At 46.4% G+C, this 22,714-nt stretch overlaps 1 protein-coding gene across 1 annotated transcript in view; it reads right to left on the bottom strand.

Moving 5' to 3' along the window:
* The window catches only part of COL21A1 (collagen type XXI alpha 1 chain), a 614,795-nt gene that overhangs the window by 237,149 nt on the left and 354,932 nt on the right, over positions 1-22,714 (bottom strand). Inside the window, exon 13 of the mRNA XM_077290009.1 lies at positions 4,625-4,678. Coding sequence (XP_077146124.1) covers positions 4,625-4,678 — 54 coding nt within the window. The remainder of the gene's footprint in view (positions 1-4,624; positions 4,679-22,714) is intronic.

The following is a 22,714-nucleotide window of genomic DNA, read 5'->3' as shown; positions in this document are numbered from 1 at the left end:
ATCCAATAGTAAGAAAGGGTTAATAAAACACGCACACATTAGGAAAAAGTATTTTAATATTCTTCATTTAACCATACTTACCATACTTCAGTGTCTGCAAAAAACATAAAATAATAAACCGCATACTACCTGTCCGCCATAGTCCAATTAATAACGAGTGTCCCACGACGATCTCCCCTATAGAACAGTGACATCGGGTGATGTCACTGCTCTATAGGACCCTCAGTGACACACTGACAGGAGACAATAGCTCCTGCAGTGTATCACTGAGGTTACCTTAGGACAAATCTCACTTTATGGCAATTGCCGCCTGGGAAAATTTCTCATACAGCAATGCCATAAAGTGAGACTAGGGACTTTTCTTTTACAGTGGCGGAGGAATACCTTCCTCCGTCATTGTGTTTCTGGAGCCCCTAGAGAGCGGTTGCAACAGTTGTAGCTGCCGTTCTCTATGGGAGATCGTCGTGGGACACTCGTGGATTTCTGCAGACAGGGAGTATATTGGTTGTTTGTTTTTTTCATATTTTTACAGGTTGACGCTGGCTTTGGGGAACAAAGTGACACGTAATGGTTAGTCTGTAATCTGTGTTTAATGTACTGTATGTCTATATGTATGTCATGTATATAATGTATGAATGTACTGTATGTAGTATGTATGTAGTATGTATGTATGTATGTGGTATGTATGTGTATAGTATGTATGTAGTATGTATGGAATATGTATGTAGTATGTATGTATGTATGTAGTATGTATGTAGCATGTATGTAGCATGTATGTAGCATGTATGTAGTATGTATGTATGTAGTATGTATGTATCATGTATGTAGTATGTATGTATGTAGTATGTATGTAGCATGTATGTATGTAGCATGCATGTAGCATGTATGTAGTATGTATGTAGCATGTATGTATGTAGTATGTATGTATGTAGTATGTATGTAGCATGTATGTAGTATGTATGTATGTAGTATGTATGTAGCATGTATGTATGTATGTATGTAGTATGTATGTAGCATGTATGTAGTATGTATGTAGTATGTATGTAGCATATATGTATGTAGTATGCATGTAGCATGTATTTAGCACGTATGTATGTAGCATGTATGTAGCATGTATGTAGCATGCAGGGAGTTTTTTTTTTTCATTCAACACATTACCCGGATGATGGGACTACTACTGTCCCATCATTGGCTAATGTGTCAATCACTGTCAGTGTAGCAGGCATCGTCCGATGGGATTGCCTGCACACACGCACAGAGCCCCGGCATGCCGCACAGAGACCCCCCCCATGCCGCACAGAGACACCCCCCACGCCACACAGAGACCCCCCCACGCCGCACAGAGACCCCCCCCACGCTGCACAGAGACCCCTCCCCACGCCGCACAGAGACCCCCCCCACGCTGCACAGAGACCCCTCCCCACGCCGCACAGAGACCCCCCCATGCCGCACAGAGACCCCCCACGCCGCACAGAGGCCCCCCCACGCTGCACAGAGTCCGGGCAGCCCACATGCAGCCCACATACAGCCCCGGCACGCTGCATAGATCCCCTGCACGTCGCATACAGCCCTGGAAGGCACGTACACATCCCCGGCAGGCCCGCACAGACCCCGCCCGCACACACAGACACTCAGTGTCCGTCCACGCACCGCCCACATTCTTCCCCCCTCCGGCACAGCATATAGAAGCACAGAAAGGGCTTATTTACATTCCGATATTTGTGTCCCATTGACTTGCATTGGTATCGGGTATCGGTATCGGCGATATCCGATATTTTTTGGATATCGGACGATCCAATCCGATACCGATACTTTTGAATATCGGAAGGTATCGCTCAACACTAATTGTTAGACCTTTTTTATTTAATCACCACTACATGTATTCTTATGACAATTGTGTAATATATTTCAACAGGAAAAATATTTTCCACAACTTCTAGCAGTCGTAATGTAAACACTCCTTTTCTTAGAAACAAATCTCATCAGCAACCAAACAAAAATCTTTTTTACTGTAAAATAGTAATTATAAAATGGAGCAAAACAAAGGAGGCGATGCAACTGCAATATTCTGCCTTAGCATGTGTGGGAGCCTGCATGCCATAAATGATGAGCAGCAGGGCATTCCCTGAAAGCAGAGAGAGAGTAAATGCAGAATATATACATTATATTGTTTACGCCTCACTTTTGATATGTGTCCAGTATATACATATGGAAAATCTCTCACGTATTGTCTTTAGCCTATAGCCCTGACAGATGAAACTGCATGCAATATGTGTTCTGCTGTATGGTGCCTTAGGGTACCGTCACACAGTGCAATTTTGATCGCTACAACGGCACGATTCGTGACGTTCCAGCGATGCATTTACGATATCGCTGTGTCTGACACGCTACTGCGATCCGGATCCCCGCTGAGAATCGTACGTCGTAGCAGATCGATTGAAACTTTCTTTCGTCGTCTAGTGTCCCGCTGTGGCGGCATGATTGCATTGTGTGACACAGGTTGTATACGATGTGCGCACAGTAACCAACGGGTTCTACATCGCAAATACGTCATGAAATGATCACTCCAGCGCCGTGTATTGCAACGTGTGACCGCAGTATACGACGCTGGAGCGATACTTATACGACGCTGCAACGTCACGAATCGTGCCGTCGTAGCGATGAAAATGGCACTGTGTGACGGTACCCTTAGAAAACATGGCATTTTGACTTAAGGCCCCGTCTCACTAAGCGATTTACCAACGATCACGACCAGCGATACGACCTGGCCGTGATCGTTGGTAAGTCGCTGTGTGGTCGCTGGGGAGCTGTCACACAGACAGCTCTCTCCAGCGACCAACGATCAGGGGAACGACTTCGGCATCGTTGAAACTGTCTTCAACGATGCCGAAGTCCCCCTGCAGCACCCGGGTAACCAGGGTAAACATCGGGTTACTAAGCGCAGGGCCGCGCTTAGTAACCCGATGTTTACCCTGGTTACCAAAAAAAACAAACAGTACATACTCGCCTTTCGGTGTCCAGGTCCCTTGCCGTCTGCTTCCTGCTCTGACTGAGATCCGGCCGTACAGTGAGAGCAGAGCGCAGCGGTGACGTCACCGCTGTGCTCTCACTTCTCACTGTACGGCGGCTCAGTCAGAGCAGGAAGCAGACGGCAAGGGACCTGGACACCGAAAGGCGAGTATGTACTGTTTGTTTTTTTTGGTAACCAGGGTAAACATCGGGTTACTAAGCGCGGCCCTGCGCTTAGTAACCCGATGTTTACCCTGGTTACCAGTGAAGACATCGCTGGATCGGTGTCACACACACCGATTCAGCGATGTCAGCGGGGCCTCAACGACCAAAAAAAGGTCCAGGCCATTCCGACACGACCAGCGATCTCGCAGCAGGGGCCTGATCGCTGGTACGTGTCACACATAGCGAGATCGCTATGGAGGTCGCTGTTGCGTCACAAAACTTGTGACTCAGCAGCGATCTCGCTAGCGATCTCGCTATGTGAGACGGGGCCTTTAGAAGCAATGTGTGACGTGGCATATATACACTTTTTCTCTCTTTAAAGAGGTTTGCCACTGCTAATTTCACCCCCTTTCTTTTGTCCTAACTCTTCATAGCAATCAATTTGGTAATATACTTCTATTACCTGCCCTGCACCTGTAAGGCCAGCTTCGGATGGGTCTTACAGTCCTCTGTTGCAATTTTGGCTCAACTACATCCAATCTGGGAACAGCAATCAGATTAATTGTGCAGAACAGGTCACTGGTGTGGGCAGGGCTACATTTCGGTGAGTGACAGCAGTCTGAGCATGCATGTTCAGATCAGAGTTTATTCTCCTCCTCTGCCTGGATCCTGTCGTTGCTTCGGAGCTCTGTCCCTTCAGCTGACAAGCACTGCGATGTGCTGCTTAGAAAGTGATTCACAGGATTTTTCAGCTGAAGGAACGGCACTTCAAAGCTTCAACAGGATTTAGGCAAAGGAGGAGAATGAAACCTGATCTGATCTTGGTCATGCATGGTGCAGACTGAGTCTGCCGAAGCTTTGATCAGCAGCACATTGCAGAGCTTGTCAGCTGAAAGCACAGCATTTTAAGATAACGGCAGGATCCAGGCAGAGGAGTAGAATTAATTCTGACGAGAGCATGCAAGCCCAGACTGCTGTCATTCATTGAGACGTACAGTAGTCCTGCCTCCACCAATGACGTGAGCTGTTCAGTTCATCCGTTTCCGGTCCCCAGGGATATATGACCCACACAGAGCTGAGCTTACAGAAGCAGCACAAGTAATACAAGTATATTGGAAAACTGATTGTTAGAAAGAGTTAGGACATATGAAAAGGGTTAAATTAGCAGTGGAAAAAGTTTTATAATTCAGCACAAGTTAGAAAGCAAAAATCTTTTTATGCCCCTAAGGGTCTCATTTTAAAGATCTGTCTGACATAAAGCTATACAGCGCAGATGTAAATGAAGCTTAGCACATGTGTTTTAATATATATACTATAGCATAATATTTTTACATTTACCTTCATATAAGTGGGAAGTGTTATTAATTAGCATTATTTTAGAAAATAAATTCTCATACATTTACAAATGAGCACTTAACATATTGTAAAGCATATATAAAAAGTTATTTACCTTTTTTCCATCAACTCCATCAAACCCCTTTTCTCCTTTATGTCCCTGATCACCCTAAGTTAAAGAGAGAAATTTCAAACATATTTAGAGAAAGAAAAAATAAAGATTTCTGGTGATATATTAGTAATTCCCGTTATAATCTTATACTAATAAACAAAAGTATAAAAAGGAGGGCAGAAGCATACATCAGATATAAGACCACTATGTACAGTTTCTGCATCTATGATCAAAGCTATCAAGTTCCTGGATTATCAACCAGGCAGCTCACAGATAACTGAGCAAAAGACTTTCCTTATTCAAATGTGAAAATTCAATTACATAAAAACATAGTACATATTTTAAAAAACAGCAATTAGTTCTAGAATAATATTAATTGATTATATTGTTTTTATTAGTAATGCCATCTTCTGTGGTGGTTCATAACAGAAAAGTGTTATGCTGCTTTACTTGACAGTATAGAATAAAACATTCAGGATACTATTTGAGGATATAAAAAACAAGGACTTTTCACGTTAATCTCTAGGAATGGGGATAAGAAAGGTTGTGGGAGTATGGTGCCCAAAAACAACCTTATGTCCTCCCAAAATCAATCACATGTGATGCTGGAACTGTAGTAACTGTGGATGAAAGCCTCCTTTTATGTCAGAAGATTACTAAGGAAACCAATATAATTCAAGCATTAGAGGCCGGAAGAATGAAAGGTAGTGCATTTCCAACTATAAATCTTATCCAGAAGGTTTGGATAATGTTTAGAAAAAAAACATTCCACATTACAATATAGCAACTATTCTCTGAAGTGGAGAAATGTTTTTTATTCTTCATGCAAATTTATGAAATAATTTATCCACTTAAAAAGTCATCATCTCCCCAATTAAAATCTACAATAACTTTTTTGCATTGCTAATAAACATGTTCATGCCATTTAGTAATGTGATCTGAGTCCCTGCTGTGTGAGACTGCTTTCATTCAGTTGCTGCATTTGTGGACTGTATAATATCAGCTACAAGCTGAAACTTCATTTTCTGGCACTCATTGTGCTCTCGGTCAAAATAGTAGGACAGGAAATGCGTCCTTGTATTTACTACACATATATGGATCCAGGCAATGTGTGCTTGGTCTACACATGTATGGACCCAGGCAATGTGTGCTTGGTCTACACATGTATGGACACAGGCAATGTTTGCTCTGTCTACACATGTATGGACCCAGGCAAGGTGTGCTCGGTTTACACATGTATGGACACAGGCAATGTGTGCTTGGTCTACACATGTATGGACACAGGCAATGTTTGCTCTGTCTACACATGTATGGACCCAGGCAAGGTGTGCTCGGTCTACACATGTATGGACACAGGCAATGTCTGCTCTGTCTACACATGTATGGACCCAGGCAATGTGTGCTCAGCCTACACATGTATGAACCCAGGAAATGTGAGCTCTGTCTACTCATGTATGGACACAGGCAATGTGTGCTTGGTCTACACATGTATGGACACAGGCAATGTTTGCTCTGTCTACACATGTATGGACCCAGGCAATGTGTGCTTGGTCTACACATGTATGGCCACAGGCAATGTTTGCTCTGTCTACACATGTATGGACCCAGGCAATGTGTGCTTGGTCTACACATGTATGGACACAGGAAATGTTTGCTCTGTCTACACATGAATGGACCCAGGCAAGGTGTGCTCGGTCTACACATGTATGGACACAGGCAATGTCTGCTCAGTCTACACATGTATGGACCCAGGCAATGTGTGCTCAGCCTACACATGTATGAACCCAGGCAATGTGAGCTCTGTCTACTCATGTATGAACCCAGGCAATGTGAGCTCTGTCTACACATGTATGGACCCAGGCAATGTGTGCTCAGCCTACACATGTATGGACCCAGGCAATGTGTGCTTGGCCTAGACATGTATGTACCTGGGCAATGTGTGCTCGACCTACACATGTATAGACACAGGCAATGTCTGCTCTGTCTACACATGTATGAACCCAGGCAATGTGTGCTCAGCCTACACATGTATGAACCCAGGCAATGTGAGCTGTTGTGAATTCCGTTCTCGGGCTCCCTCCTGTGGCCATGAATGGTACTTTGGTGAGTTCTGTCCTTGGACACCCTCTGGTGGCTTTGAGTGGAACTGCTGATCTTTGAGGTTGGCTTTCTCAGCTGCCCTCGTTTATTGCTTCTGCTCGCTTCCCTATTTAACTCTGCCCAGGTCGTTAGTCCATGCCAGCTGTCAATGTCTCAGTACTGGTTCAGATCTCTCTTGGAATTCTCAGATGACCTGACTACTCCAGCAGAAGCTAAGTCCTTGCTAATCATTTGCTGTTCATTGGTTTTTTGAATATATTTTTCAGTACATGTTATGTTTCAGTCCAGCCTGCTATTATGATATTTCCTTGCTAGCTGGAAGCTCTGGGGGTGCAGAGCTGCACCTCCACACCGTGAGTCGGTGTGGAGGTCTTTTTGCAGACTCTGCGTGTTTTTTTGTAGTTTTTTATACTGACCGCATAGTTCCCTTTCCTATCCTCTGTTTTTCTAGAGAAGATTCAGCCTCTTTGCTAAAATCTGTTTCATTCCTGTGTTTGTCACTTCCCTCTTAACTCACAGTTAATATTTGTGGGGGGCTACCTTTACTTTGGGGAATTTCTCTGAGGCAAGGTAGGCTATTATTTCTATCTTTAGGGGTAGTTAGCTCTTAGGCTGTGAAGAGGCGTCTAGGGAGAGTTAGGTACGCTCCACGGCTATTTCTAGTGTGTGTGATAGGATTAGGGATTGCGGTCAGAAGAGTTACCACTCCCTCAGAGCTTGTCCCAGGTTTTCTGTTTTAACCATCAGTGCTCCTAACCACCAGGTCATAACAGTACAGCTGGCCCACAAAGTGTTAATGCATCTCAAAAGAGGGATAAGAGAAGTTCTGAGTCAATTTTTTTTTCTTTGCAGCCTGTTTTGTCTTTCTTTTCCCCTTAACCTCTGGGTGGTTCAGGACTCAGGTGTAGATATGGATATTCAAGGTTTGTCCTCTTGTGTGGATCAACTCACTGCTAGGGCACAGATTATTCAAGATCATGTAGTTCAGAATCCGATGTTAGAGCCTAGAATTCCAATTCCTGATTTGTTTTCTGGGGATAGATCTAAATTTTTGAATTTCAAAAATAATTGCAGACTGTTTCTTGCTCTGAAACCCCGCTCCTCTGGTGATCCCATTCAGCAAATAAAGATTATTATTTCTTTGTTGCATGGTGACCCGCAAGACTGGGCATTCTCTCTTGAGTCAGGGGATCCTGCATTGCTCAATGTAGACGCATTTTTTCAAGCGCTCGGATTGCTGTATGACGAAACTAATTCTGTGGATCAGGCAGAAAAAACCTTGCTGGCTCTGTGTCAGGGTCAGGAAGCGGCAGAAGTATACTGCCAGAAATTTAGAAAGTGGTCTGTGCTCACAAAATGGAATGAGTATGCCCTGGCAGCAATTTTCAGAAAGGGTCTTTCTGAAGCCCTTAAAGATGTTATGGTGGGGTTCCCCACGCCTGCTGGTTTGAACGAATCAATGTCTCTGGCCATTCAGATTGATCGGCGCCTGCGCGAGCGCAAGGTGGTGCACCATATGGCAGTGTCCTTTGAGCAGAGTCCTGAGCCTATGCAATGTGATAGGACTTTGACCAGAGCTGAACGGCAAGAACACAGAAGTCAGAATGGGCTGTGTTTTTACTGTGGTGACTCCTCTCATGCTATCTCTGATTGTCCTAAGCGCACTAAGAGGTTCGCTAGGTCTGTCACCATTAGTACTTTGCAGCCTAAATTTCTCTTATCTGTTACCCTGGTTTGCTCACTGTCGTCCTACTCTGTTATGGCATTTGTGGATTCAGGCGCTGCCCTGAACTTGATGGACTTGGAGTTTGCCAGGCGCTGTGGTTTTTCCTTGGAGCCTTTGCAGAGTCCTATTCCCTTAAGGGGGATTGATGCTACGCCATTGGCCAAGAATAAACCTCAGTACTGGACTCAGCTGACCATGTACATGGCTCCCGCACATCAGGAAAATATCTGCTTTTTGGTGTTGCATAATTTGCATGATGTTGTCGTGTTGGGTTTGCCATGGTTACAGGTTCATAATCAAGTACTGGATTGGAAATCAATGTCTGTGTCTAGTTGGGGTTGTCAAGGGATACATGGTGATGTTCCTTTGATGTCAATTTCTTCTTCCACTCCTTCTGAAGTCCCTGAGTTTTTGTCGGATTACCAGGATGTATTTGATGAGCCCAAGTCCAGTGCCCTACCTCCTCATAGGGACTGTGATTGCGCTATTAATTTGATTCCTGGTAGTAAGTTCCCTAAGGGCCGAATGTTCAATTTATCTGTGCCAGAACATACCGCTATGCGGAGTTATGTAAAGGAGTCCTTGGAGAAAGGGCATATTTGCCCGTCTTCGTCGCCGTTGAGAGCAGGGTTCTTTTTTGTGGCCAAGAAGGATGGCTCTCTGAGACCCTGTATAGATTACCGCCTTCTCAATAAAATCAAGGTCAAATTACAGTACCCTTTGCCTCTGTTGTCTGATTTGTTTGCTCGGATTAAGGGGGCTAGTTGGTTTACCAAGATTGACCTTCGAGGGGCGTATAATCTTGTGTGTATTAAACAGGGCGATGAATGGAAAACAGCATTTAATACACCCGAGGGCCATTTTGAGTACCTGGTGATGCCATTCGGGCTTTCTAATGCTCCATCTGTGTTTCAGTCCTTTATGAACGACATCTTCCGGAAGTATCTGGATAGGTTCATGATCGTATATTTGGATGATATTTTGGTCTTTTCGGATGATTGGGAGTCTCATGTAAGGCAGGTCAGGATGGTGTTCCAGGTCCTTCGTGCTAATGCGCTGTTTGTGAAGGGCTCTAAATGCCTCTTTGGAGTTCAGAAGGTTTCCTTTTTGGGCTTCATTTTTTCCCCTTCTACTATCGAGATGGATCCTGTCAAAGTTCAGGCCATTTATGATTGGACTCAACCTACATCTGTGAAGAGTCTTCAGAAGTTCCTGGGCTTTGCTAATTTTTACCGTCGCTTCATCGCTAATTTTTCTAGTGTGGTTAAGCCTTTGACTGATTTGACGAAAAAAGGCGCTGATGTGGTGAATTGGTCCCCTGCGACCGTTGAGGCCTTTCAGGAGCTTAAACGTCGTTTCACTTCGGCCCCTGTGTTGCGTCAGCCAGATGTTTTGCTCCCTTTTCAGGTCGAGGTTGATGCTTCTGAGATTGGGGCAGGGGCTGTTTTGTCTCAGAGAAGTTCTGATGGCTCCTTGATGAAGCCGTGTGCTTTCTTTTCTAGAAAGTTTTCGCCTGCCGAGCGTAATTATGATGTCGGCAATCGGGAGTTGTTGGCTATGAAGTGGGCATTTGAGGAGTGGCGACATTGGCTTGAGGGAGCCAAACATCGCGTGGTGGTCCTGACTGATCACAAGAATCTGACTTACCTCGAGTCCGCAAAGCGGTTGAACCCTAGACAGGCTCGATGGTCACTGTTTTTCTCCCGTTTCGATTTTGTGGTCTCATACCTTCCGGGATCTAAGAATGTGAAGGCTGATGCCCTTTCTAGGAGTTTTTTACCTGATTCTCCGGGAGTCCCTGAGCCGGCTGGTATTTTTAAAGAGGGGGTGATTCTGTCTACCATCTCTCCTGATTTGCGGCGGGTGCTGCAGGAGTTTCAGGCTGATAGACCTGACCGCTGCCCAGTGGAGAAACTGTTTGTCCCTGATAGATGGACTAGTAGGGTTATTTCTGAGGTTCATTGTTCAGTGTTGGCTGGTCATCCTGGGATTTTTGGTACCAGAGATTTGGTTGCCAGGTCCTTTTGGTGGCCTTCCTTGTCACGGGATGTGCGTTCTTTTGTGCAGTCCTGTGGGACTTGTGCTCGGGCCAAACCTTGCTGTTCTTGTGCCAGTGGGTTGCTTTTGCCTTTGCCTGTCCCGAAGAGGCCCTGGACACATATTTCCATGGATTTTATTTCTGATCTTCCTGTCTCTCAAAGGATGTCTGTCATCTGGGTGGTTTGTGATCGGTTTTCTAAGATGGTCCATTTGGTACCCTTGCCTAAATTGCCTTCCTCCTCTGATTTGGTTCCATTATTTTTTCAGCATGTGGTTCGTTTGCATGGAATTCCGGAGAACATTGTGTCGGACAGAGGTTCCCAATTTGTTTCTAGGTTTTGGCGGTCCTTTTGTGCTAAGATGGGCATTGATTTGTCTTTTTTTTCAGCGTTCCATCCTCAAACAAATGGCCAAACCGAACGAACCAATCAGACCTTGGAAACCTATCTGAGATGCTTTGATTCTGCTGATCAGGATGATTGGGTGACCTTCTTGCCATTGGCCGAGTTCGCCCTTAATAATCGGGCTAGTTCTGCTACTTTGGATTCGCCTTTTTTTTGTAATTCTGGTTTTCATCCTCGTTTTTCTTCAGGGCAGGTTGAGTCTTCTGACTGTCCTGGTGTGGATTCTGTGGTGGACAGGTTGCAACAAATTTGGACTCACGTGGTGGACAATTTGACGTTGTCTCAGGAGAAGGCGCAACGTTTTGCTAACCGCCGTCGCTGTGTTGGTCCCCGACTTCGTGTTGGGGATTTGGTTTGGTTGTCTTCTCGTTATGTTCCTATGAAGGTTTCTTCTCCTAAGTTCAAGTCTCGTTTCATTGGTCCTTATAAGATTTCTGAAATTATCAATCCTGTGTCGTTTCGTTTGGCCCTTCCAACTTCTTTTGCCATCCATAATGTGTTCCATAGGTCGTTGTTGCAGAGATATGTGGCGCCTATGGTTCCTTCCGTTGATCCTCCTGCTCCGGTGTTGGTTGAGGGGGAGTTGGAGTATGTGGTGGAGAAGATTTTAGATTCTCGTATTTTGAGACGGAAGCTGCAGTACCTGGTTAAATGGAAGGGCTATGGTCAGGAGGATAATTCCTGGGTTGTTGCCTCCGATGTCCATGCTGCCGATTTGGTTCGTGCCTTTCATTTGGCTCATCCTGATCGGCCTGGGGACTCTGGTGAGGGTTCGGTGACCCCTCCTCAAGGGGGGGGTACTGTTGTGAATTCCGTTCTCGGGCTCCCTCCTGTGGCCGTGAATGGTACTTTGGTGAGTTCTGTCCTTGGACACCCTCTGGTGGCTTTGAGTGGAACTGCTGATCTTTGAGGTTGGCTTTCTCAGCTGCCCTCGTTTATTGCTTCTGCTCGCTTCCCTATTTAACTCTGCCCAGGTCGTTAGTCCATGCCAGCTGTCAATGTCTCAGTACTGGTTCAGATCTCTCTTGGAATTCTCAGATGACCTGACTACTCCAGCAGAAGCTAAGTCCTTGCTAATCATTTGCTGTTCATTGGTTTTTTGAATATATTTTTCAGTACATGTTATGTTTCAGTCCAGCCTGCTATTATGACATTTCCTTGCTAGCTGGAAGCTCTGGGGGTGCAGAGCTGCACCTCCACACCATGAGTCGGTGTGGAGGTCTTTTTGCACACTCTGCGTGGTTTTTGTAGTTTTTTATACTGACCGCATAGTTCCCTTTCCTATCCTCTGTCTTTCTAGAGAAGATTCGGCCTCCTTTGCTAAAATCTGTTTCATTCCTGTGTTTGTCACTTCCCTCTTAACTCACAGTTAATATTTGTGGGGGGCTACCTTTACTTTGGGGAATTTCTCTGAGGCAAGGTAGGCTATTATTTCTATCTTTAGGGGTAGTTAGCTCTTAGGCTGTGAAGAGGCGTCTAGGGAGAGTTAGGTACACTCCACGGCTATTTCTAGTGTGTGTGATAGGATTAGGGATTGCGGTCAGTAGAGTTACTACTCCCTCAGAGCTTGTCCCAGGTTTTCTGTTTTAACCATCAGGTCACTTCGGGTGCTCCTAACCACCAGGTCATAACAGTGAGCTCTGTCTACTCATGTATGAACCCAGGCAATGTGAGCTCTGTCTACACATGTATGGACCCAGGCAATGTGTGCTCAGCCTACACATGTATGGACCCAGGCAATGTGTGCTTGGCCTAGACATGTATGGATCTAGGCAATGTGTGCTCGGTCTACACATGTATGGACCCAGGCAATGTGTGCTTGGTCTAGACATGTATGGATCCAGGCAATGTGTGCTCGGTCTACACATGTATGGACCCAGGCAATGTGAGCTTGGTCTACACATGTATGGACACAGGCAATGTCTGCTCTGTCTACACATGTATGGACCCAGGCAATATGTGCTCAGTCTACAGATGTATGGACCCAGGCAATGTGTGCTTGGTCTATACATGTATGGACCCAGGCAAGGTGTGCTCGGCCTACACATGTATGGACCCAGGCAATGTGTGCTCAATCTACACATGTATGGACCCAGGCAATGTGAGCTCAGTCTTCACATGTATGAACCCAGGCAATGTGAGCTCTGTCTACACATGTATGAACCCAGGCAATGAGAACTCTGTCTACACATGTATGGACCAAGGCAACGTGAGCTCTGTCTACACATGTATGAACCCAGGCAATGTGAGCTCTGTCTACTCATGTATGAACCCAGGCAATGTGAGCTCTGTCTACACATGTATGGACCCAGGCAATGTGTGCTCAGCCTACCCATGCATGGACCCAGGCAATGTGTGCACAGCCTACACATGTATGAACCCAGGCAATGTGGACTTGGTCTACACATGTATGGACCCAGGCAATGTGTGCTTGGCCTAGACATGTATGGTCCCAGGCAATGTATGCTCGGCCTACACATGTATGGACCCAGTCAATGTGTGCTTGGCCTACACATGTATGAACCCAGGCAATATGTGCTCGGTCTACACATGTATGGACCCAGGCAATGTGTGCTCAGTCTACACATGTATGGACCCAGGCAATATGTGCTCAGTCTTCAGCTGTATGGACCCAGGCAATGTGTGCTCGGCCTACACATGTATGGACCCAGGCAGTGTGTGCTTAGTCTACACATGTATGGACTCAGGCAATGTGAGCTCAGTCTACACATGTATGGACCCAGGCAATGTGTGCTCGGTCTATACATGTATGGACCCAGGCAATGTGTGCTTGGTCTACACATGTATGGACCCAGGCAATGTGACCTCAGTCTACACATGTATGGACCCAGGCAATGTGAGCTCAGTCTACACATGTATGGACAAAGGCAATGTGTGCTTAGTCTACATATGTGTGGCCCCTAGCAATGTGTGCTTGGTCTACACATGTATGGACCCAGGAAATGTGTGCTCTGTCTACACATGTATGGATCCAGGCAATGTGTGCTCGGTCTGCACATGTGTGGACCCAGGAAATGTGTGCTCTGTCTACACAAGTATGGACCCAGACAATGTGTGCTTGGTCCACACATGTATGGACCCAGGAAATGTGGGCTCTGTCTACACATGTATGGACCCAGGCAATGTGTGCTTGGTCTACACATGTATGGACTCAGGAAATGTGTGCTCTGTCTACACATGTATGGACCCAGGAAATGTGTGCTCTGTCTACACATGTATGGACCCAGGCAATGTGGGCTTGGTCTACACATGTATGGACCCAGGCAATGTGTGCTTGGTCTACACAGGTATGGACCCAGGAAATGTGTGCTCTGTCTACACATGTATGGACCCAGGAAATGTGTGCTCTGTCTACACATGTATGGACCCAGGCAATGAGGGCTTGGTCTACACATGTATGGACCCAGGCAATGTGTGCTCTGTCTACACATGTATGGACCTAGGCAATGTGTGCTTGGTCTACACATGTATGGACCCAGGCAATGTGTGCTCAGTCTACACATGTATGGACTCAGGCAATGTGATCTCAGTCTACACATGTATGGACCCAGGCAATGTGTGCTCAGTCTATACATGTATAGACCCAGGCAATCTGTGCTTGGTCTACACATGTATGGACCCAGGCAATGTGTGCTCAGTCTACACATGTATGGACCCAGGCAATGTGAGCTCAGTCTACACATGTATGGACAAAGGCAATGTGTGCTTAGTCTAAACATGTATGGCCCCTAGCAATGTGTGCTTGGTCTACACATGTATGGACTCGGTCTACACATGTATGCACCCAGGAAATGTGTGCTCGGTCTACACATGTATGGATCCAGGCAATGTGTGCTCGGTCTGCACATGCATGGACCCAGGAAATGTGTGCTTGGTCTACACATGTATGGACCCAGAAAATGTGAGCTCTGTCTACACATGTATGGACCTAGGCAAGGTGTGCTTGGTCTACACAGGTGTGGACCCAGGAAATGTGTGCTCTGTCTACACATGTATGGACCCAGGCAATGTGGGCTTGGTCTACACATGTATGGAACCAGGCAATGTGTGCTTAGTCTACACAGGTATGGACCCAGGAAATGTGTGCTCTGTCTACACATGTATGGACCCAGGAAATGTGTGCTCTGTCTACACATGTATGGACCCAGGCAATGTGGGCTTGGTCTACACATGTATGGACCCAGGCAATGTGTGCTCTGTCTACACATGTATGGACCTAGGCAATGTGTGCTTGATCTACACTAGGGTTGAGCGAAACAGATCGGTCATTTTCGAATGTCGCCGACTTGTGGGAAAGTCGGGTTTCGTGAAACCCGACCCGATCTCACTGTGGGATCGGGTCGGCCGTCGGCGATCTTCGCTCCAAAGTCGGGTTTCGTTTTATTTATATATATATATATATATATATATATATATATATATATATATATATGTCATTGAGACACATATACACTCACTGGCCACTTTATTAGGTACACCTGTCCAACTTCTTGTTAACACTTAATTTCTAATCAGCCAATCACATGGCGGCAACTCAGTGCATTTAGGCATGTAGACATGGTCAAGACAATCTCCTGCAGTTCAAACCGAGCATCAGTATGGGGAAGAAAGGTGATTTGAGTGCCTTTGAACGTGGCATGGTTGTTGGTGCCAGAAGGGCTGGTCTGAGTATTTCAGAAACTGCTGATCTACTGGGATTTTCACGCACAACCATCTCTAGGGTTTACAGAGAATGGTCCGAAAAAGAAAAAAAATCCAGTGAGCGGCAGTTCTGTGGGCGGAAATGCCTTGTTGATGCCAGAGGTCAGAGGAGAATGGGCAGACTGGTTCGAGCTGATAGAAAGGCAACAGTGACTCAAATCGCCACCCGTTACAACCAAGGTAGGCCTAAGAGCATCTCTGAACGCACAGTGCGTCGAACTTTGAGGCAGATGGGCTACAGCAGCAGAAGACCACACCGGGTACCACTCCTTTCAGCTAAGAACAGGAAACTGAGGCTACAATTTGTACAAGCTCATCGAAATTGGACAGTAGAAGATTGGAAAAACGTTGCTTGGTCTGATGAGTCTCGATTTCTGCTGCAACATTCGGATGGTAGGGTCAGAATTTGGCGTAAACAACATGAAAGCATGGATCCATCCTGCCTTGTATGGAGCATCTTTGGGATGTGCAGCCGACAAATCTGCGGCAACTATGTGATGCCATCATGTCAATATGGACCAAAATCTCTGAGGAATGCTTCCAGCACCTTGTTGAATCTATGCCACGAAGAATTGAGGCAGTTCTGAAGGCAAAAGGGGGTCCAACCCGTTACTAGCATGGTGTACCTAATAAAGTGGCCGGTGAGTGTATATATACATATATTTATATTTATATTTACTTCAGCGCGATATATGTGAAAAGCCGGTAATTCAATTGCCGGCTTTTCATTTCTCCTGCCTAAACCCGACATGATATGAGACATGGTTTACATACAGTAAACCATGTCATATCCCCCTTTTTTTTGCATATTCCACACTACTAATGTTAGTAGTGTGTATGTGCAAATTTTGGCGTGGTAGCTATTAAATTTAAGGGTTAAATCGCAGAAAAAATTGGCGTGGGCTCCCGCGCAATTTTCTCCGCAAGAGTGGTAAAGCCAGTGACTGAGGGCAGATATTAATAGCCTACAGAGGGTCCATGGTTATAGCCCCCCCCCTGGCTACAAACATCTGCCCCCAGCCACCCCAGAAAAGATATTTCTGTATGGACCCAGGCAATGTGTGCTTGGCCTAGCAATGTGTGCTTGGTCTACACATGTATAGACACAGACAATGTCTGCTCTGTCTACACATGTATGAACCCAGGCAATGTGTGCTCAGCCTACACATGTATGAACCCAGGCAATGTGAGCTCTGTCTACTCATGTATGAACCCAGGCAATGTGAGCTCTGTCTACACATGTATGGACCCAGGCAATGTGTGCTCAGCCTACACATGTATGGACCCAGGCAATGTGTGTTTGGCCTAGACATGTATGGATCCAGGCAATGTGTGCTCAGTCTACACATGTATGGACCCAGGCAATGTGTGCTTGGTCTAGACATGTATGGATCCAGGCAATGTGTGCTCGGTCTACACATGTATGGACCCAGGCAATGTGTGCTTGGTCTACACATGTATGGACACAGGCAATGTCTGCTCTGTCTACACATGTATGGACCCAGGCAATATGTGCTCAGTCTAGAGATGTATGGACCCAGGCAATGTGTGCTTGGTCTATACATGTATGGACCCAGGCAATGTGTGCTTTGCCTACACATGTATGGACCCAGGCAATGTTTGCTCAGTCTACACATGTATGGACTCAGGCAATGTGAGCTCAGTCTACACATGTATGGACCCAGGCAATGTGTGCTTGGTCTATACATGTATGGACCCAGGCAAGGTGTGCTCGGCCTACACATGTATGGACCCAGGCAATGTGTGCTCAATTTACACATGTATAGACCCAGGCAATTTGAGCTCAGTCTTCACATGTATGGACAAAGGCAATGTGTGCTTAGTCTACACATGTATTAACCCAGGCAATGTGAGCTCTGTCTACACATGTATGAACCCAGGCAATGTGAGCTCTGTCTACACATGTATGGACCAAGGCAATGTGAGCTCTGTCTACACATGTATGAACCCAGGCAATGTGAGCTCTGTCTACACATGTATGAACCCAGGCAATGTGAGCTCTGTCTACTCATGTATGAACCCAGGCAATGTGAGCTCTGTCTACACATATATGGACCCAGGCAATGTGTGCTCGTCCTACACATGTATGGACCCAGGCAATGTGTGCACAGCCTACACATGTATGAACCCAGGCAAAGTGGGCTTGGCCTACACATGTATGGACCCAGGCTATGTGTGCTTGGCATAGATATGTATGGACCCAGGCAATGTATGCTCGGCCTACACATGTATGGACCCAGTCAATGTTTGCTCAGTCTACACATGTATGGACTCAGGCAATGTGAGCTCAGTCTACACATGTATGGACCCAGGCAATGTGTGCTTGGTCTATACATGTATGGACCCAGGCAAGGTGTGCTCGGCCTACACATGTATGGACCCAGGCAATGTGTGCTCAATTTACACATGTATAGACCCAGGCAATTTGAGCTCAGTCTTCACATGTATGGACAAAGGCAATGTGTGCTTAGTCTACACATGTATTAACCCAGGCAATGTGAGCTCTGTCTACACATGTATGAACCCAGGCAATGTGAGCTCTGTCTACTCATGTATGAACCCAGGCAATGTGAGCTCTGTCTACACATATATGGACCCAGGCAATGTGTGCTCGTCCTACACATGTATGGACCCAGGCAATGTGTGCACAGCCTACACATGTATGAACCCAGGCAAAGTGGGCTTGGCCTACACATGTATGGACCCAGGCTATGTGTGCTTGGCCTAGATATGTATGGACCCAGGCAATGTATGCTCGGCCTACACATGTATGGACCCAGTCAATGTGTGCTCGGCCTACACATGTATGAACCCAGGCAATATGTGCTCGGTCTACACATGTATGGACCCAGGCAATGTGTGCTCAGTCTACACATGTATGGACCCAGGCAATATGTGCTCAGTGTACAGATGTATGGACCCAGGCAATGTGTGCTTGGTCTATACATGTATGGACCCAGGCAATGTGTGTTCGGCCTACACATGTATGGACCGAGGCAATGTGTGCTCAGTCTACACATGTATGAACCCAGGCAATGTGAGCTCTGTCTACACATGTATGGACCAAGGCAATGTGAGCTCTGTCTACACATGTATGAACCCAGGCAATGTGAGCTCTGTCTACACATGTATGAACCCAGGCAATGTGAGCTCTGTCTACTCATGTATGAACCCAGGCAATGTGAGCTCTGTCTACACATATATGGACCCAGGCAATGTGTGCTCGGCCTACACATGTATGGACCCAGGCAATGTGTGCACAGCCTACACATGTATGAACCCAGGCAATGTGGGCTTGGCCTACACATGTATGGACCCAGGCTATGTGTGCTTGGCCTAGATATGTATGGAACCAGGCAATGTATGCTTGGCCTACACATGTATGGACCCAGTCAATGTGTGCTCGGCCTACACATGTATGAACCCAGGCAATATGTGCTCGGTCTACACATGTATGGACCTAGGCAATGTGTGCTCAGACTACACATGTATGGACCCAGGCAATATGTGCTCAGTGTACAGATGTATGGACCCAGGCAATGTGTGCTTGGTCTATACATGTATGGACCCAGGCAATGTGTGTTCGGCCTACACATGTATGGACCCAGGCAATGTGTGCTCAGTCTACACATGTATGGACTCAGGCAATGTGAGCTCAGTCTACACATGTGTGGACCCAGGAAATGTGTGCTCGGTCTATACATGTATGGACCCAGGCAATGTGTGCTTTGTCTACACATGTATGCACCCAGGCAATGTGTGCTTAGTCTACACATGTATGGACCCAGGCAATGTGAGTTCAGTCTACACAAGTATATACCCAGGCAATGTGTGCTCAGCCTACACATGTATGAACCCAGGCAATGTGAGCTCTGTCTACTCATGTATGAACCCAGGCAATGTGAGATCTGTCTACACATGTATGGACCCAGGCAATGTGTGCTCAGCCTACACATGTATGGACCCAGGCAATGTGTGTTTGGCCTAGACATGTATGGATCCAGGCAATGTGTGCTCGGTCTACACATGTATGGACCCAGGCAATGTGTGCTTGGTCTAGACATGTATGGATCCAGGCAATGTGTGCTCGGTCTACACATGTATGGACCCAGGCAATGTGTGCTTGGTCTACACATGTATGGACACAGGCAATGTCTGCTCTGTCTACACATGTATGGACCCAGGCAATATGTGCTCAGTCTACAGATGTATGGACCCAGGCAATGTGTGCTTGGTCTATACATGTATGGACCCAGGCAATGTGTGCTTTGCCTACACATGTATGGACCCAGGCAATGTTTGCTCAGTCTACACATGTATGGACTCAGGCAATGTGAGCTCAGTCTACACATGTATGGACCCAGGCAATGTGTGCTTGGTCTATACATGTATGGACCCAGGCAAGGTGTGCTCGGCCTACACATGTATGGACCCAGGCAATGTGTGCTCAATTTACACATGTATGGACCCAGGCAATTTGAGCTCAGTCTTCACATGTATGGACAAAGGCAATGTGTGCTTAGTCTACACATGTATTAACCCAGGCAATGTGAGCTCTGTCTACACATGTATGAACCCAGGCAATGTGAGCTCTGTCTACACATGTATGGACCAAGGCAATGTGAGCTCTGTCTACACATGTATGAACCCAGGCAATGTGAGCTCTGTCTACACATGTATGAACCCAGGCAATGTGAGCTCTGTCTACTCATGTATGAACCCAGGCAATGTGAGCTCTGTCTACACATATATGGACCCAGGCAATGTGTGCTCGGCCTACACATGTATGGACCCAGGCAATGTGTGCACAGCCTACACATGTATGAACCCAGGCAATGTGGGCTTGGCCTACACATGTATGGACCCAGGCTATGTGTGCTTGGCCTAGATATGTATGGACCCAGGCAATGTATGCTCGGCCTACACATGTATGGACCCAGTCAATGTGCTCAGCCTACACATGTATGAACCCAGGCAATATGTGCTCGGTCTACACATGTATGGACCCAGGCAATGTGTGCTCAGTCTACACATGTATGGACCCAGGCAATATGTGCTCAGTGTACAGATGTATGGACCCAGGCAATGTGTGCTTGGTCTATACATGTATGGACCCAGGCAATGTGTGTTCGGCCTACACATGTATGGACCCAGGCAATGTGTGCTCAGTCTACACATGTATGGACTCAGGCAATGTGAGCTCAGTCTACACATGTGTGGACCCAGGCAATGTGTGCTCGGTCTATACATGTATGGACCCAGGCAATGTGTGCTTTGTCTACACATGTATGGACCCAGGCAATGTGTGCTTAGTCTACACATGTATGGACCCAGGCAATGTGAGTTCAGTCTACACATGTATATACCCAGGCAATGTGTGCTCGGTCTATACATGTATGGACCCAGGCAATGTGTGCTTGGTCTACGCATGTATGGACCCAGGCAATGTGTGCTCAGTCTACACATGTATGGACCCAGGCAATGTGAGCTCAGTCTACACATGTATGGACAAAGGCAATGTGTGCTTAGTCTACACATGTGTGGCCCCTAGCAATGTGTGCTTGGTCTACACATGTATGGACTCGGTCTACACATGTATGGACCCAGGAAATGTGTGCACGGTCTACACATGTATGTATCCAGGCAATGTGTGCTCGGTCTACACATGTATGGATCCAGGCAATGTGTGCTCGGTCTGCACATGTATGGACCCAGGCAATGTGTGCTTGGTCTACACATGTATGGACCCAGGAAATGTGAGCTCTGTCTACACATGTATGGACCTAGGCAATGTGTGCTTGGTCTACACAGGTGTGGACCCAGGAGATGTGTGCTCTGTCTACACATGTATGGACCCAGGCAATGTGGGCTTGGTCTACACATGTATGGACCCAGGCAATGTGTGCTTGGTCTACACAGGTATGGACCCAGGAAATGTGTGCTCTGTCTACACATGTATGGACCCAGGAAATGTGTGCTCTGTCTACACATGTATGGACCCAGGCAATGTGGGCTTGGTCTACACATGTATGGACCCAGGCAATGTGTGCTCTGTCTACACATGTATGGACCTAGGCAATGTGTGCTTGGTCTACACTAGGGTTGAGCGAAACAGATCGGCCATTTTCAAATGTCGCCGACTTTAGGGAAAGTCGGGTTTCGTGAAACCCGACCTGATCTCACTGTGGGATCGGGTGGGCCGTCGGCGATCTTCGCTCCAAAGTCGGGTTTTGTTATATATATATATATATATATATATATATATATATATACATATATATATATGTCATTGAGACACATATATATATTTATATTTATATTTACTTCAGCACAATATATGTGAAAAGCCGGTAATTCAATTGCCGGCTTTTCATTTCTCCTGCCTAAACCCGACATGATATGAGACATGGTTTACATACAGTACACCATGTCATATCCCCCTTTTTTTTGCATATTCCACACTAATAATGTCAGTAGCGTGTATGTGCAAATTTTGTCTTGGTAGCTATTAAATTTAAGGGTTAAATCGCAGAAAAAATTGGCGTGGGCTCTCGCGCAATTTTCTCCGCCAGAGTGGTAAAGCCAGTGACTGAGGGCAGATATTAATAGCCAAGAGAGGGTCCATGGTTATTGCCCCCCCCCCCTGGCTACAAACATCTGCCCCCAGCCACCCCAGAAAATATATTTCTGTATGGACCCAGGCAATGTGTGCTTGGCCTAGACATGTATGGACCTGGGCAATGTGTGCTCGACCTACACATGTATGGACCCAGGCAATGTGTGCTTGGTCTACACATGTATAGACACAGGCAATGTCTGCTCTGTCTACACATGTATGAACCCAGGCAATGTGTGCTCAGCGTACACATGTATGAACCCAGGCAATGTGAGCTCTGTCTACTCATGTATGAACCCAGGCAATGTGAGCTCTGTCTACACATGTATGGACCCAGGCAATGTGTGCTCAGCCTACACATGTATGGACCCAGGCAATGTGTGCTTGGCCTATACATGTATGGATCCAGGCAATGTGTGCTTGGTCTAGACAGGTATGGATCCAGGCAATGTGTGCTCTGTCTA

Source organism: Ranitomeya variabilis, chromosome 2, assembly GCF_051348905.1.
Source record: "Ranitomeya variabilis isolate aRanVar5 chromosome 2, aRanVar5.hap1, whole genome shotgun sequence".
NCBI lineage: Eukaryota > Metazoa > Chordata > Amphibia > Anura > Dendrobatidae > Ranitomeya > Ranitomeya variabilis.
This window is presented reverse-complemented; position numbering and strand designations above follow the sequence as displayed.